The 19,021-nt window shown below is 37.5% G+C and overlaps 1 protein-coding gene across 2 annotated transcripts in view; it reads right to left on the bottom strand.

Moving 5' to 3' along the window:
* Positions 1-19,021, bottom strand: part of SHC3 (SHC adaptor protein 3) — a 64,347-nt gene that overhangs the window by 35,214 nt on the left and 10,112 nt on the right. For both annotated transcript variants that reach the window (XM_054810295.1, XM_054810296.1), the window contains one exon: positions 7,230-7,300. In XM_054810295.1, the coding sequence (XP_054666270.1) occupies positions 7,230-7,300 (71 nt within the window). The remainder of the gene's footprint in view (positions 1-7,229; positions 7,301-19,021) is intronic.

Here is a 19,021-nt window from a genome sequence, read left to right on the forward strand (position 1 = left end):
TGACCGAAGGGAAGCCTCTCCTCATCGCACAAGTGATGGAAAGCCTGGAAAAAAAGGGTTTGTGCAATAAGGCGACCTCGGCAGATGTGGCACGTGAGCTGTTGTCACTCGTAGAGCAAGGAGACGACGACTCGTCCTTTTCTTCCCCTCAGCTTCTCATTTTGTTTCTTGAAACAGAGGTTTTTCACATGTAGAACAGCTACAAGCAGAAAATGAAAGGAAGCTGGCCGACTTCATTTGTGGTTTATTGAATAAACTTTATACAGTAAAAGCGTTGGCCTTGGCAACTGTTAGACATAAAGTACTGCATGCTATTAGGTAAGTAGCATGCAATCTATCCAATCATTGTTATTCTTATGCTCCAGCATCTTTAGTGTGAGACTTACATCAATCTGCTAACAGAATTCAATAAAAGAGGACTATTTTGCTTTTACTGCCGAAGAAACTTTTTATGTATTGGTATGCTCAATAACAGCTCTGTTCTCAGTATTCACAGATTATCTAACTTTAAGGAATATTTGAGGCAATTTCAGCACAATCTGTACCTTCTTTTATAACATGCAGGTAGTTTCAGAAACTGTTTCATTCATCAGTAACAGAGAAGTCTACCCAATCCTGATGACTTCTTCTAATACAGCAGTTCTGAACAATGGTCTTATTTTTAGAAATGTAGAGTGAAACTGTGTATCCAGTAGCACACCTTATTTAGATATATCTCTTCACTTTGAATGCACACAGATTTGTGCTTTGCAAAACTGGAGCAAACATACCCACTTTTTCCTTATAGCTATGGTAAATGTGTGCCACCAGCAGGCGATGCCAAAGAGGCATACAGCTGCTCCTCCACTGCTGAGAACACAGTCGTATATATCTGCAATTAACCATTATTTAGACTCTGACAGTCTTGGTCCAAAATTTGGGGTACCTTTCAAAGAGGAAACCTCTTAAAATACTGGTTACAGCTTTTATGAACATAAAGTGAGGCTATACAAACCCTTGATGTTGAATGCACACCTACAAAAGCCTTCCTTCTGCACAACCCTCCATCTGTCAAAAGCAAGGTCAATGATACCAAAAAACCAAAGAAAAATGTACTTGGAGGTTTAGATTTGTTAGGTAGCTCCAATCCTTTCACTTCTTTTGTGACCTTCAGGCTTTTATCCACTCAGCCTGGTCTCTAGCTGTTTATTCCAGTAGCGGTCAGGGAGATGAAGAGACCTGTCTTTTGTGGCTAAATCAGGATCATAGTAACCTCCAAACTAGGTCCAGCCTTAGGTCATTTACTATAGCATCTTATCTCTCAAAAAGTAGCCCACAGCAGATATTTCAAAGGAAGGCATAGGAAACCTTAGAAAAGTAAAATGAAAAAAATTAGTCTAACTAATATTTTTTTCTAACCTCTAATTGGTTTCATGTCCAAAGCAGGACTTTGGAGATAGATATCTTCATCCTTATGAGAGGATTGAAGTTCTAACACTGCCCTTTTGAATAACCCCAAAGATATATGGCATTTTATAAATATACAAGCTGTATTTGCCAAAAACAACTGTCCAGTGGTGATAAACTGTCTGGTGTGAATGGATATATCATATGAAAAACACTCAAATTCCTTACGCCTTCTTTTCTCTGTGTAATCAAACTGCTAGGTGCTATTAGCAGAAGAATTTGAGAGTGTCTCTGTTTCCAAGGTGCTAGGCAGTTGTTAACTTTGCATTGTGATTTGCATTTAAAACATGTTAATACCGCTCTGTCTTAGTTCTTCTGCTTCTGCAGTACCAAGTGGAGTCACCAGCTTTCTGAAAACCCAGGGTACAACTATACACAAAACTCTTCCCTGACCCTTTGGCTTTCAACTGTCCACCTTCCCCATCTCCTGAGAGGCTCTTTGCTTTCTCACAATGGCAAGTGGAATGGGGGAGCTCAATTAATTATTCTCACTCAGGCTTTGCATTACTATATACTAGTCAAATTAATCCAAACACTAGCTAACATTTTCCCTACTAATAGCACATTGAAAAATGAAAGTTTTCAACGTTAAGCATACAAAACCCTATTTATTCTAATTCATTTCTGTATTAATGAGAGCTAAACTAGCAAGTGTAAATTACTCTCTGATGTTATCAGGCACTATGGCTGTCATTGCCCCACTTGGAGGTGTGCTGTATGAATTATAAGGATGTACCCGTCCACTTTTGGGAATCCTGCTTCCTGGTGAACTAAGCAGTAGTCAGCACCTTGTGCTTCCCAGAGCTTTGGCCCTGAAGTAACTGTGCACAAGCAAAGAGGGTTCTTGTTCGCACCCCTTCCCGCATAGAGCCGTGTACCCAGACTGCGGTGCGGGTGTGCCAACCCCTAAGCACCAGCCCCTAAGCACTACCCCACATCCAGAGTCCATGTAGCAGAAAGCAGGAGTGAACCACACTCACCTTCCAAAGGAGAGAGCATGTTAAGGAGGAGACTGAATACAGGATTCACTGTAGATAACACGTTACCTATCCACCTTCAAATATCACAGGGGATACATTCTTCCTTTTCAAGTCTTCCATCCTTTTTTGAATGATGCTTCCTGACAGTAAATTTCTGCAAAAAACACAGATATGGTTGAAAGAAAAACTACATCAACCGAACTTCATTCATATTGTTTAGCAGTGGACTCAAACCCAGCTCTAAATCTGGATTTCCATCATCTCCCATCCAGAAGCTTGGGGTATTGGCATAAATAGGTTTATTTTTCACAATTAATAAAGTTCACGCCTCAAATTTGGAGAGGAATCTCTTTCAAATTGTTCAGCCCAACAGAGTTCACGGAGAGGATTGGGATCAGAGTTTGGATTCAGGTCCACTGCTGATACGAAGTATTTCAGTCTTCTGATCTACATGCAATTAACACAACATGCAATATAATGTTTTACTTGGCACGGGGAGGTATGACTTGCTGAAGCTGCATGCAGTAAACTGATTGCATTCAATTAGAAACCAATCAACATGCAGCCAAACACTGCTGTACAACAAACAGTGCATGCAACATTATTCTAACTCCATCCAGTGCATGACTACACAGATTTAACAATAAGCATAGAAACATGTTATATGAACTGCAAACACTGCACATGTTGCAAAAGAATGTTACCTGATTTTTTAATTATTTTTTTTAATAAACAGCCTGAGGGCACAAAGGGCCTGGCCACACAAGCTTAAGAGTGGTTCCTTTCCGTGACGATGGTGGAAGGCTTCAGATGAACTTAGGACCACTTGCCACCTGCGGCTAGCTCAGTAGTCTCGCCTGCTAGTCCTCCTGTTCCTCAGCTATGTTGAAAATGAAATGCTTCTGTTCATCTTGCTGCTCAAGAAAGTCATCTTGACTTCACGCTTGTTACAAGAATTATGACTGGATAATTAATGATGCAACATGTGGATTCAGCTGGCTTTTAGTTATCATTATGCATAACTGCCGACCTTTGTCTTGTGCATCCATTTATTTGCTCAAGAATTCACATGACATTACATTCATTACAGAAAAGAAAAAATACAATACAACTGATTAATACCACCCTAGTTCTCCTATTTCTCCTGTAGTGAAAGAATCTTCAGAGTTCAAATATGCAATGATAAGGGGAAAACGTGTTATAAATTGTACACAGCTGTTCATTTTTCCTCCAATCAGATACAAAATTAGGATAACAATACCTTTTGTCAGGCACCACCAAGGTTGTTACGATCTGATGAAGAGTATGACAGGTGAAAGTGCTTGCTCACTGCTTTCACATGAAGATAAATGCATCACTGCAAGTTTTAACATTTTAATTTAAAAAAGTGAAAAAGCAAACCAAAACCAAGTCACAGGCCACGTACAACAGCTTTAAATGGCACAGATTGTTTTTTCACACCACTGTGACAAGGAAGGAAAGACCAAACTGTTTACACTGGAGCTTCAATACAGTTCCTGGTGTTGAAGTCACAGTTCTTCATTTGTCAGACTGGTCCATACATACACACCAATGTGTATGCTTCCCTAATGTATTCATTGTAACAGCTGGGATTTTCAAAATATTTGGACAAGCGTTTCCCATTAACTTATTATTTAAAATGGGTGTCTAATTCACTAGATAACTGGAAATCTTAGCCCAATTTTTAAGTAATTTATAAATGTTCACCCAACGATTTAAGTGCCCATTGCAAGCACGAATTAATTTAATCACACAGTTGTCTGTGACTGGGGCTAATCGTTTCTCTAAAATAACACCCAGTGTTTGCAGCAGAGTCAGAGAGTACACATCTCACCCTTCCATGACTGAGTCACAGAGGTTTTTTTCTTCTAGGAATTGGTGCTGCTCATCTTACTTTGGAGTTTTGATCTTCCTCAAGGCTAGTAGAGAGATAATGTGACATACACAATAACCGGAAGACAGAAAAAAGGCAAACGCAGGATTTCTAATGGCTGACTTCCTGTGTTTGATCTCTGCAACATGGAGGAAAAGCAAGGGTAAGAAAGCAGGCAGGGACAGGGATGTGATGCTGTGCTAGAAAGGGAGTGCTTTTTATGTGTCAAGTGTGATGTGTCCTTGTTAGGAAGAGATGCATCCAGACTTTGACACTGAATCAGATAACTTGGTTCATCTCTTCTAACTGTTTTTTAATCATACTTAGTAAATACTGCACAATACCAGAAGTCATATTGGCCCAAGACAGATCACTTTCTTCTATGACTGGTTTTGCAAGGTCTTGGAAAAAATAACAGATTAAACAGGTGTGACGCATGCAGTAGGAACAATTTACAAAGTTATGGGTCAGAAAGGGATCAGAGCTGCCTTAATGTCTGTGTCTCCAGTTACAGGAAACAGCACAAAGAAGTTTACATGGCCCCATACGCAGAAAAGCTTTTACTGCAGCTATAGATCCAGGTTCCTCAGCTGGAGCAGTCACAGCTGACGTTACTGAATCTACAGACCCAAAGCTTGGTCAGGACAAGAACAGCTTCCATACTGGTGGCAGGCTGCAGAGAAATCAGCAACGGACATACCTAAATATAAGTGTGTGGCATAATAGACATAAATGTAACTTTCAGGTACTTTTATTTATAATCAAAGGGCTGCGCAGACCATTTGGTGCTAAGTGTCTTCTTAAGAGGGAACTGGTGCCTGTAATATCAGAACATCAGCCTTATTAATTCAGTACATACCTTAAGCCTCACTTATTTTTCTTAATGCACACGAGCAAGTTACTCAGCAAATATGAATTTTAATAATTCCTTAATAATATTTTTTTAATGAAAAACAGGCTTGTGTGTGAAATGCTATATGGCAAAGCATGACACAGACTGCTTCCTGTGGGTACTTAAAGCTTAAGACATGGCATGGGGGTTTCTAGAGCCAGATGAATTAATGAAATGCAGATTGAGATGCTAGATCCTGATTCAAAAGTCACCTAAAGACTCCTACTCTCAAAAAAAGTTTTAGATCAGGAACTACAGGATCAGAATGATGAGTTAATGAGCTTTCATTTTTTTATAATAAACAGAAAATGCAAATGCAAAAAAACCCAAGCAAAACAGGAAGATATGGCTTACTGCTTGAAAAAAAATATCTTGTGCTTTAGATGCGGTCAGAGGAAGATGAGCCAAGAAAATGCACACCATGTAGTCCAATATGCTATAACTTCAACAAAAGAAAAATGTAATTCCAAGTAGGTTTCACAGCAAAAGCCAAAAATCATTTTTGTATTGAAAGAACTCTAAGAGAAAGATACTTTCTTTGCGCAGACCACATTGCTTTAGATCAGAAAATATGCTTAACTGTTAATGGCAGAGTTGTGTCTTTAAGCTAGACTTAAGTGCAACACTATTCCAATGAAGACATATAGGGAAAGAGACTGTGCAGAAAAATAAATCCGAATTCGGTTCACCTTCAGGTATAGAATACAAAAACAATAACTACCCCAACTGTTTCATAAGCTAGTATCATTCCAAGTGGTAAACACAAATGTGCCACCTGCATTGGAACTACAAGTCTGTTTAGACATGAAATCATTTTAAAAAGGTCACTGCTGCAAATACTATAGAAATGTACATGATGAGTTTAAAAAAGTACTGTAGTAAAATTCTCAGATGCCTCCATAATGTACATTGCCTGAAAACCAGAATTCTGTCATTTAGCTGGCCTTGTGCTTTTACACCCCTCATCATTGAAGTATCTCAACAAATTAACGATTAACATTTTGTGAGGACTCACAGGGTCCAATTCAAAGCTGCTGTATGCAAGTGTAACTCAAAGTCAATGCATATAGACCATACTATCAGCACCCAAGCCTAAAAATAAGTAATTTTTCTTATTTAATAAAAGAAATACTTAGTTGTCTATGGTATGACAAATGGTTTATCATAGATGATCAGCAACTGTAAGACGTCTCAAAGAGGTGAAATTCAAGCACTGTATCCAGTCATATCACTTTATATTTGTTCCTTTGGAAAGGATTACTTCATTATTTCGATGCCAGAATTTGAAATCATGCTCTCCAGCTGCTAGAAGATGACAGTCCTACAGTCCTCTGAAATCGAGGAGCTCAGTTTTTCAAGTGAAAATGCCTGCAAAACACTATTTCCTGTAGTTCTCAGAAAGCAGTCTTCTAGAAATAAAATGATTCATGGACACTTCTTAAAGCAATGCTGTATTTATGTACCGCCTTTAAAAAAATACCATGACAGGTTTAAAAGAACATAATACAAGCTTATTGTTTCTTACATACAGTCTGGAAAAGACGATGTTCTTACATTTGTCTCTGATATCATTGTGGTGATATATTTTCATTTATATCCTTTGTATGTGCAACTTATAATTTTCATAAGAAATTTCTATAAAAACCTATAAATCTGCGGCTCCAAACCAGCTCCTTAGACTCATTTTGACAAATGCATTGTAGATTTTAAGCTTATTCTAATTCTCACTGGCTTAAATGTCACAAAATTGGTACCTAGGTGTTATTTGACATAACAAAGAGGCAAAACTTTTCTAAAGCAGTTCCTGGCACATCAGAACACCACAAAGAAAATATCCTTTAAGCCTCGTTGGAGCTATATTAATACCAGGTGAGAGATGCTGTAAAATCAAAATTAAAAAGTGGATTTACAGTATCCAAAAATTATTTATTATGTGTTTTGCCATCTTCTGGGCCTTTCCACTTTGGGAACACAATTCTGAAGTTACTTTAAAAAACCTGCTTGTACAAAGTCTTACCTTGCAATCTGTGTTCTAGTATTGAAGTCAAGAGATTTCATTGAGCGTAAGACTTCTATACACCCCAAGTACTGTAAGGAAAAAGAAACAGTTGGAAAACGTATTATAACTATTCTTGAGTTCTAGGAAAAAATGCAGCTAATCATTAAAAGGCACTGTACAATTCTTATTTTTACATTTGATTTATCCTATGTGTCAGGTAGGGTTTTATGATTATGTTCTTGTATGTCACAGATTTGTTCCGTAAACATTTTATTTCATTTAAGTGTCAAGCTTGGTTCAACATATGTTTTTATGTTTAATCTAATCACTGTAATACATCTAGTTTATAATGTGTTGCTGTGGAACAGACCAGACTTACTGACTCAGATTTTGCCCTGCATCTCCATAAAAAAAAAGGGAGTACTGCTAGAAATTTTGTTAAAATAGAGCAGTATCTATCACCGGACTGAGAAAAACTGAGGTTAATCATCTGGACTCGCTTCCAAAAGTGGGCATAATTTGCATGTGAAAAAGTCCACATGCAGCTACAGCTCTCATCAGATATTTGGATAGTGGCTTTGTACAAACCAGCTCATGCCTGGCATATCCCACGGCAGTATCTTTGCATGTAGGTTAACTACTCAACCACACACCTGACTTTCGAAAGTCAGAGGAGACAGGGATGAGTCTTTACATAATAAGCCTGATAATACTATTCTAGTATTGTGGTTTCATATCAGCTTTTGTATCAGTTCTTGTATCTATTCACGGTCTAATGCAATCCATTTGGGTATGAAACTGGTGCAAAAAATCAAGTGAGGCCACCATTTTGTGTGTGTATGGGAATTTTATTTATATTGAAAAAATGACCTTTTGATTAGATAATTACTACATCAGTAATTATACTATCTAGAATTTCAGCAATGCTTTTTCTATAGAAACATATATGTTACAAACTGTTTATAAGCTGGGGAAGCATCTAGTGTGTTTTCACATGTCCATTATTATTTAATTTATTGCTACCAGAAGTTACAAAATTATTACAATACTGAATAAAATAAACTAAAATATCAAGTGACTCCTATTCAGTACATTGCTCAAACTTGGATTATAATAGCCCACAGTTTCTGGAAAGGGTTGTTTCAAGATCCACTTCCTAGAATTTTTTAGGAATCTCCTGCAATTTTATCTTATGACTTTTGAAAAGCTTGTAAAATCCTCATGGAAAATGTCTTGTCTATAGAGATCCTGGCACATGGAGCTTTCAAGCTAAGGGTCATACTCTCAATCTGTTTCAATTATCATCACTCCTCTATCAGTGCAAAATTAGGTAATCCTTTTATCTTATTACAGGTAGATTCCTTTTTTTTCAGCTGAAGTCAGTTAATTTATGCCAATATACAGAAATGAAAGATGTTCTCCTGTAATCTTTTTGTGTCATTTTTTTAATAATTCTAGGATACTTTTATAGATAAATTTTCCCAAATATGTATTTCATGTGAGACACTTTTGTAATTAAATATGCTATAAATGGTATAACTATTCAAAGGTATCCAGGTGATTTTTTGCTACTGAAATACTTGTTTTTCACTATTTCATCAACTTGTTCATTTAGACCACTCAATACTAAAACACTCCTGGTTTGCACTTGTTCCTTCACTTATCTATATTTGCCACAAGTCTTTTAGCGCGAAGTAATTGTACAATTTTGAGAACCAGGTCCAACATTTTAGAAGCAAACTCTGGAAGATAGTTTGACAAGTACATGCAAGCGTGCAAATAAATATACAAACACATGTGCACACAAGTCACTGTCGAAATAAACACACAAATAATTAGACAAATACCCATAAACGTACTTAGAAGGCGTGCATTTAGACTCCTTTCAGCCATACTACCTGATCTGCATTAACAAAAGTAGAGACAAAACCAGACTGAAGGAAGGTCAGATGGAAAAGTTATCCTGTACTTTTTTCATGTATAGCACGAAGACAGCTGAACACAACATAGTAAGGCTTGCAGTATTCCTGACTGATCAAGGCAAAGATGGTAACTGATTTTCTGGGATAAAAGATGTGAACACTTAATCACCACGGCATGTTTTCAAGTAACGAGATTACTATAAAAACTGACATTCAAAAGGTCCAAAGGCGAACTACAGGGACATATAACTCACCTACTGCTATGCTTCAATTATTCCCCAAGACCAACATTGCTCTCTAAAAATATCCATTTGAAGTACATCCTGACAAGGATCCACAGAAAGGAGACATACAACCAAGATAGCAAGTAAATAAATTATTCATTTATTTCAACAAATAATTATCCTGATTAAAAAGAAATGCTATCTTTTGCTTTAGGCATTCCATGAAACATTTGAAATATATAGTTATAAAACAGTCTACTTCTAAAAAAGCTCCTCTTCACCCAGCACTTAGTGTATATTCTAACCAATCAGCTACTGTGCACTGTGATTTTTGTGAGCTCCTACTAGCAACCTGCCTTTCATTGCTCAGGAAAAAAACATACTGAGATGCAGCCCACCTTGAAATAGGAAGATTTGGGACTACCAGTTCCAAGCTCTCTCAGATAACATTCTGCCTCCTGTCTACCTTCTGATATTTGAATGAGTTTCCAGCTTGTATACCTACATTGAATGGTACTACACCCCGAGGAAAAAGTCTTTCATATGAATTAATACCTTCCCATTCACAGGTTTTAGATTCATAACTTGTACTTTGCATGCTAAACAGCACCTTGCAGGAAGCTGACGTAGAACCAAAAGCAGAGTGCCATATACATACTCTTGGGACCATACCTCTCTCATTGCATGAGGTTCCAACATCCTTACTAGTTACAATTTTTCCAGGTAAACGTAAGAGAAGGCCATATATCCCAGGTTTCTGGTTTCCCATAAGTGAAGATTTTTTTTCCGTTTTCCATAAAGCACCTCTGCCTTCTCTGTGATACAGTTAGAAAATTCTTGTTTAACAACTAAAATTTTTTTACTGTACCCTGTGTAAGAAACAGTATTGAGTTCTCCCAGCGTTTGTCAGAAACAGTGCAACACAGGAGCGCTGAGTGCATTCATGTGCTTGGAGCGAAGGGAAAAGGCAAATGAGGGTAGTCACTGTCAGAGGTGCCTTTTGCCCCACAAACATGAACAACCTTTTTCAGTGTTTCCTAACAAGCTCATTCAAAAACCAAGTTACTGACCAAAACTTCCATTATTTGACTCAGAAGCTAGTAGTGACAATAGCAACAAATATTTTTATAAAAATGTAGCAAGATATAGCCCCATACTGCACTGCACCAGTCCAACCTAGAAGCAACAAATGCTTGAACACTTAACGCTTGAATGGCGTACACAAGTCTAATAGCAGACAAGTGTCTGCCCAGAACATGTGTAGCAGGAAGATCTGCCTGTCACCTACTCTCAAACAAAATAAAGACTCCTAATCTTGGAGTCTGAACTACTGGAGTGTCATTAGCTCACCGAAACTGCATGGGTATTCTTAGCAAATTAAGATAGTCTGCGTAACCAGATGACCATGACCAAATCTGAGTGGTTCACAACATTGCAGATTGTACCTGCAACACATAAAGCCTCGTGCAAGTTATGTAAGAGATAACCTGGTTACATCAGCACACAGACATGCATTTGCATTGTTAGCCAAAAATTAGTCAGTGGCTTCAAATATCAATGTATCTGAAATCTGCACTAACAGTGCGTAGCTGCTGCTAATAGCCTGGGGGCTCAAAAAATAGATTCAGATTCCCAGGGTTCTGGGTGGTGCATGTAGATCTAATTTTTGAAAACAGAAATCTCTGAAACATAAGATAGCCTATAACAAGCTGGACAATTCACTGCAAGTTTCTCAGCAATAGGTTTAAGCTGTGCTTTTACTTGGCAAGTATGCAAAAGTGAGCATCTTTTTATTTGCCACATCTGTTCCTCATGTGTATCTCAAGTCATATCCCTACATTTTCATTATTCCTTTGTGGGGAGGAGGGGGATTTGTTGATTTGTTTTTGTGGGGTTTTTTGTTTTGCATTTTATTCTTGTTAGTCAAAGAGCTAATCCAGACTTAAAGTATGCTGTGAAAGTAAATGAGTAGTTAGTATGAATTGACAAGTGCTAGTTAATTCCAGTTGAGGAGTCTCTTATTTAAAAATAAGAGCTTTTATTTCAAATTCAGATTATGTTGCTTCTTTTGCAACATGCATTTATTTATGCATCAAAATTACAGTTCATTCTAATTTCAGATTTGATCATTAACAGCCAAAGGGGCTTGTGAAATGAACACTAAGAGTTCCGCAATGTTCTGCAATACTTACAGCTTACTTTCAAGTTTGCTATCTATACTACATCATATTAAGATTCAAGACTAAATGCACCCCAACAATACAAAAATAGAAACAGCCCAGGACTTGATTTCAAGTAGTAAGTTTGTCCACATGTAACTGGGGATGCAGTCAGGATCTTTAATATCCATACTGATGCATGAAAAGGAGAAGGAAAAAACGACAAAAGCAACCCAAGTCATAGCCAGAGACTGCAGGATTGATAATTACAAGTATCTTACAAAATGGGTTTTTCTCTTTAGCAAATTAATATGAAACACTAAACCTGAATCCTTGTGCTATCATACTAGACAAATTTCCCAGCTTAACTGAGCTTACAATACCCACTCTCTAAACCACTGAAGTGAAAAAAAGACCCAAAAAAACAATGAACAAGGAACAGTAATCAGGCGTTTCCTTTAATAAAATAAACTAAGTAAAAGAAAAATAATAGCTGCCAGAATACTTCTAATTTTTTTAAGTGTGCTTTAACTGAACATTTATTACCTTGAATACCTTACTAATTTGACTGAGACATGCACCACAAATTACTTAACTCAGCTAATGAGCAGGAAAAGGTCACAAAAAGAGAAGATAGCTTATCACAACGTATATTTGCTTCTTTACCTCATAAGGAGATCATAGTGTAGTTATATGTATTTGATTAAACTACATCATATCCTGTAGCAGTAACTTTATTAATTTTGTGAAGATAGTGGAATCTGAGAGGCATTATAAATTCACGAAAACACTAAACTTTTATGTTGAGAGAAAAAGTGAGAAAAATACATTTTTCTGAAATACGTCAGGCAATACAAATGTATCTGGCAATACAGCATCCTTGCCAGTCCATAAATAAGCCTCTGATTGGCGGTTGCCAGTCTGCTGGGTACTTCATAGTATCCATCCACTAACAGGCAGTTAGAAGTCACTGACAAAAATCTGCCTGAATAAATACAGTAACAATACAGTCCTTGCTACTTCTTTAAGATAAACTGGGTACAGAGTCATACCTAGAATTTGAAGTACATAATTATCCTTTCAGGTACCCATAGCAAAATGCCCTACCCTATGGTAAAGCATTCCCGCAGCAGGCTGTGAGGTATTGGCACATGCCAGGAGGACCTTTCGTTTCACATCTTCAGGAGGAAAGGTAACTGCTTGGCATTTTTGCAGACAAATCTGCTATCCTTACTCACGCAGCCTACACAAGGATGACTTGAAATCTCCACACCAGTAGTTTTGCGCCCTTTGAATTTGGCATAGCATGCAGACCCCTGTACCAGGCTAGCTCATCGGGTTTGCGAGGGAGGCAGAGCAGGTCTGGAGGCGTGGCTCCACATGCAGGCAGATGTGGGAATCCTCTTTTTAATATGAAACAGTTGCTTCTCATACTGATCACAACAAATGGCCCAGACATAGAAAACTTACCTTCCTGAGTTCTTCTTCACCTAGATTCTCCCATTATAAATAAATAGGAAAGAAAGGAAAGGAAAGAAGGAGGGTGTGCTAAATAACAGCGGGGACGCATTGCGTGTTACCTACAAACCCAGCAAGCTTCTTCATGGACTATCCTCTTAAGCACAGTTACCTTTAACTGCAATCATTCGCTAATAATACTGTCTTTAACAACAGCTAATACTAACCAGTATTTACATCACTCACATAAGCTTGTATAAAATTTTGTTTCCAATAGTAATGATATAAAATATGATGTGCTTATACAGCACCTTGAAAAGCATAAATCCTCTCATCAGTTACCAGAAAGGCTTTCAAACCTTTTCAAAACAGGTAAATAGTTCATTTAGTCAGGCTAAATATGGAAGAAGCCTATGTTTTGAATTCACATGGAATAAAAAGATTGCTTTAGAAGGAGGGGTACTCTGAAGACATGTCTACATAGCAAAGACTGAAGCTGCTGTGCATACTCCATCAGTACAGCAGACAGGGGTAGGATATGAGCTGATGTCATGAGCAGTTATAAGGACTGAAGACTGGGAAGCTGCTAAGACCGAATTTACATTTGAAATATTTTAAATATAGAGTTGCAGCTTTCATACTGAAAAAGAGGATATATTATGGGACGTTATACATATGATGCTAGTCATTGACCCAGGTTTGTGGCTCAGCTACCCAACTGGGACATAGATCTCGGTGGGAGCTCAGAAAAATCTCTCTGGAGTCAACAGTCAGCTAGCCCACTGGAGCGCAGGAGCTACTGCTGAAGCTAAACTAGAACATAAGGTAGCAGTATAGAGAGGTACTTCTCTGTATCACCAAAAAAGTCAGCATTTTCTGAAGACCTGCACTCTGATGTGCAATACACTTTTTTTTTTTTAACCTTAACAGCTGCCCAGTGTTAAGACGGCGTTTGCCAAACCTCAGGCAAACCTTTTCCTGGCAGGTGGAGAACCGCTGTACTTCGTCCTGCCATCACTGTGGCAAACGTCCCACCCAGACCCTGGCACCAGAGAAGTCTGTGGGACACCCTTTCACTGCAGGTGTTGCTGATAACACCAAGTACTTTGTCTTTGGCAAATGCTGGTTACCATCGCCTGAGTAGATAGCACAGTGGGAAGGTCTCACGTGCACACAACCGTTCAGATTTATGTCAGTGTACCTAGATATTTTAAGCAGAAGGATGGAATGGAAGATTAGTTCTGTGACATTTCTAATGTAGGGTGAGTTACAATATTAGAAAAAGCTGTGGGCAGAAGCAAGACTGGATATTCAGAGAGAAATAAATTTGTATGAGCAGTAGTCACAGAGCTGTAAGTCAGCTGCTAGAGATTCCAGTTTCTCTAGCAGTTCAGGATATGAATATTTGCTTTTAAACTCTCTGCTTAGCTATCAGGTAACACAACAGTGAGATCTTAGCTAACATGAGTGTTATTCCCCCAGACATACCATAGACTCCTGCCCTTCCCTCCCCTTGGGGCAAGACACATCTTCAGGACTACTTGAAGATGCGGATCTCCGGGGGTACCTGATGGCTTTGCTCTACCAGCATATGCTGAGGGATCCGCCCCGTACCTCTGCCCCGTGCTTCCCCGGTATCTGCACAACACCACACCTGCTCGGGGGAGCAGCGATCCTGCATGAAAGAAACATTGCCAGCCTTGTTCTGAATGAGGAAACGGCCCTATATTTAGACATTGTCAGAATCTAACACCAAAAATGTGTCATAAACATATGCTGCCGTTAAAAAACAGAAAGGCTCTCTTCTGTGCTTTCATACTTCTGCAGTTGGTAATTTTTATACCAGTAAGTAATCATGTATAGAGCTTCACAGTGATTCAATATTTCCCCCAAAGGGTTTTTTCTCATTAAAGAATGCGTGTTCTAATCCAGACAGAAAACTCTAAGTAAGGATTGATTGAATGAAAACGGAACAGAAAAATCTAAAAACAAGTCTTCTTCGGGGTTCAACTACAAATAAGCCTTGACCCTTCGGCTGTAAATTTATCATCACAAATTGCTCCATGAGACAAGTAAACCAAGAGAGCTTCTGAACTAGTACAAATGATGATGGATATGACTGTCAATAGGTTTGCATTTCTCTTGGAAACAGGTGGTTCACTTCTTCAATAATGGGTGAGAGAGAGGAGAACACAGTTCTCCAAAGAATACTTCCAATTTTGGCCAACACCTAGCTCTTTCCTATTTCCTCTTGTACAGTAACTGGTTTCTGTAGTATAAAAATACTTGAAATGTCCCTATATGTGTGGACTTCAACAATTCTTAACTGGTGAATGTTAGCCTACTCTTTCAACAAATTGCTTTATCCTACTTGAACACGAGGCTCAGGTGCGCACAACTGTAATAATAAAGGGATTTAGGAGGCAAACACATGTATTTTGTGCATGAGATGAGTACCTCCCAGAAATTACTCCTGTGATTTATATAATTTGATTCCTTAATTAACACATTATTTTCAGTATAATTCAATGCTATTTTGGCAACTTATGATGTTTACAATGTATTGCTTCTCTATTTTGTTTTTTTTTAACTAAATGCTTGGATTTCAGTAACAGGAATTCTGCTAAAATTACACTATTAAAGTATTTCAGTAAAAGAGGTAACCTTTATAAGCTTGTGATTTAATTATCGTAGTAGAGTTATAAAACATTTTCATAAGAGACTGCAGAGAAATAAGACTTTCTCTGTATATCTGTGCCTTGATATATTTTGATTCACTGCACCAAAAAGAAACAGTGTTTGTTTATCATCCAGAGTACAAAATAATAAAAGGAAAGGTCACGTTTTAAAATTTTCACTGCGTGATTGTGAGTCACTGCATATTTGCTAGACGTCTAGCTTTAATCATGTAAATCCTTTTACAGTGAATTTCCTGAAGATTTTCATAAAGGCTTTCAGTCATAAATAAAGCAAGACTGACTTCCAGAGGGATTCTGGGATCAACTATAAAACAAAGTGCCTAGCATTGACTAATTAATACTGAAACGCTGTGAAACTTTTTCATCTAAATAAATTCATCCTAAGTCTAATTCACTGCCAGTAGAAGAATCAGCTTCTAAACAAAAGGAAGGCAACTATATTGTTCTATTTCACACGTCTTTCTTGCACTGAGTTGCTTAAATAATTAAAAAAATATCCACCTTAACATGATAAAAAATAATTTTATTTATATATACCTACTTTTATTTTTATATATTTATTTTATAATATATATTTATATTTTATATATGCATGTATTTTTTAATATATACAGACCTTGAAATCCTATATATTGACTTCAAGCATGCACAAATATACAGTGCCACTGTTATTACGAATGCTCATCAAGAATCCTTAAGTCTAAAAAAATGCTAATTTTTAATTGTTTCTGAAATGCAGTATATAAATATCTATAACTATTTTAAAGTTTCAGTGGGCAGCTGTATATATCTATTAATAAACTGGTAAATAAGATTATATATAAAAAGGTATCAAGATTTGCCACCACTCTGAAAAAGCTGGAAAGAGATTATTCCTTTTTCTCCCATGGAGATCAGAAAACCTATAGTCCTTCTTCAGTAGCTAGGGATTCATGTAAACAAAGAGGCCTTGGAGAATATATGAACACCTGTTGAATGCCTCCAGATCTTGTTGACGATGAGGCACAGAGAGAGCACAGCATTTGCAAAAGAAAATATACTTATGTGCCACTGATATCAGGACAGAAGGTAGAACAATACTAAGCAATGTCTGTTAACACATCTCTGAAGTATGACGAAGCTTTTACGTAACTATATATTATCAGTTGCTGGGGAGAAGAGATATCGGAAGAAAAGCTGTGCAACAATGTGCAATATTTTCACTGTATTTCAGAGTATAGTTTCCCTCTGTTGATAGAATATATTTTCAATTGATTTTACTACAATAAACTGGATTTTTTTTCTCCTTTTCCTGTATCAGAGTTGCAGACAGGAGTAGCTGTAGAAATCTCCACACAACATAAGAATACGGGGCATTTTACCAGGAAGAAAACAAATTAAAAGTCTATACCATAAACCTCTGTAAGAAAAGAAGAACCCATTCTATTTGGGATACATCCACAATTCTCGCTAAATATTAATATTAGTTTTATATTTGTCCCCTGTGAAAGCATTCTGCCAGCATCTCACAATCGAATCATATGGTAATGATTCAGAACCCCATTAAAAAAAAAAAAAAAAAAAAAAAAAGGCCAAGGATTCAGCTAGAGGAAGAAGAATATATTTTATCTTATCTTGAAAAGCAATTTCTTAAGTCAAATCTAAGGTCTCATTTCTTGCTAGTAAGGGGAAAGATACCACAGGGAAGCAAATTTTGCTTCTGACAATTTTCTAATCTCCATCTCAAATGGGGTCGAAAATAACACATCTTCAAAGAAAATAGCTTTTTCTTATTTCTTACTTGTATGTGGATGAAATGAGATTGCCAACATCATACTCAAAAATATTCAGGCAATACAGATGCTAAATGGACTGGGCTTTCACAAGATTCCACAAAAATCCCATATCAGTAGTTTTGCATGTACAATATTTCTTACATTCTTATTAAACAGACATATGTTTTTGCCTGTGAAAACTCAGAAATGCTACAACCAGAAGTGAACACATTGGACAATGATTTATTCTGTTATTTTAAATGTAAACATATTCTGCATTATGCCTCAATTTTTTGCATGTACCAAAATTTTTCCTTGAAAAAGGCTACATTTGGAAAAAACTTTAGTTCTATACCTTTCAGGTTTAATTTTTAAAATATATAATACAGGGTGAATGCAATTACTGCAGTGTGATATCAATCCGTGTGAACCACTTAGAGTATGCACTGCAGTATCACAGATGAATTGTTTCATTTTCACAGTTGCATACTTAATTCAGTGAACACTTTCCAGACTGTTTTGCTTGCTACCTTGAATATCCAGTTAAGACATATTTCCCTTTAAAGCACCATGCAGATTAGTTCTAGCAGCTTATGTTCTGCATCAGAATTCCTTTAACATAAACATGCAAAAGCTTCTGCAGCCAAAACATTATGCTTCAATACTTGAAAATCATAATTAGACATTTGAAACCGTAAATATGGACACTATAAGCATATCTAGTTATTAAAGAGTTTATACTACCTCAGTCATTAAGTAGAACTGCTTGATGAGGAGTATTATTAAAGCACAGACACAGAAGACGGAAGATCTAACAGGTGCTTTGCCACTATGCCAAATATAAACCTATGTATCTGAAATGCTATATGGCTATGCTTTCAAAATTGTACATCTGGAGGTGTGATTTAGGAAGGATCTGTCACTGTTAAAACTGAAAATCCAACACATAGAAGGAGGGAGAGAGAGTCCTTTTTTATATAAATGTTGCATGTACCCCTGGTCTTCCATCACAAGAGTCCGGCAATTAAACCACATCTTTTTTCCTGAATTTTATCAATCTTTATCTTTCTTATGCTTAAGATATAGTTACTTGTGTTCACAGTAAAAGTGCCCAAAAGATTACCTCCAATGTACGGAACAGAGGAATAAGGGCGAGAGACATCCCGGGTTGCATTTAAAGCATGAAAAAAAATCTCAAAAAGGTCTTCTTGCAGCATAAAAGTCCACGAAGAATCCCAGCAGAGCAGCTCTGGGGGGCTGGGGGCACACTAATGGCCCCGAGCAGCCTCACCTGAGACCCCTCCCCACCACCCCTGCCCAAAAGCCCCAAGCTCAGTGTCAGGTCAGGACGGGCACCCGCAGATCCTGGCTTCTGCCTCCCGCACCAAGCAGCCCTGCTCTTCCAGCCCCTCGGCAGAAATACATACATTGCAAGAGAGGGTTCCTATAATGCTTCTATTTACTTAGTGCTCTCTGCTTATTGTATGACTATAAAATTAATTTACCAAAGGATCAAAATGACACAAAGATACATCTTCAACAATCAGTATTTTAAGTTTCCTCTTCCAGAGTGGACCTGCTTTGTGTGCAGGCT

Source organism: Grus americana, chromosome Z (assembly GCF_028858705.1).
Source record: "Grus americana isolate bGruAme1 chromosome Z, bGruAme1.mat, whole genome shotgun sequence".
In the NCBI taxonomy this organism is placed as follows: Eukaryota; Metazoa; Chordata; class Aves; order Gruiformes; family Gruidae; genus Grus; species Grus americana.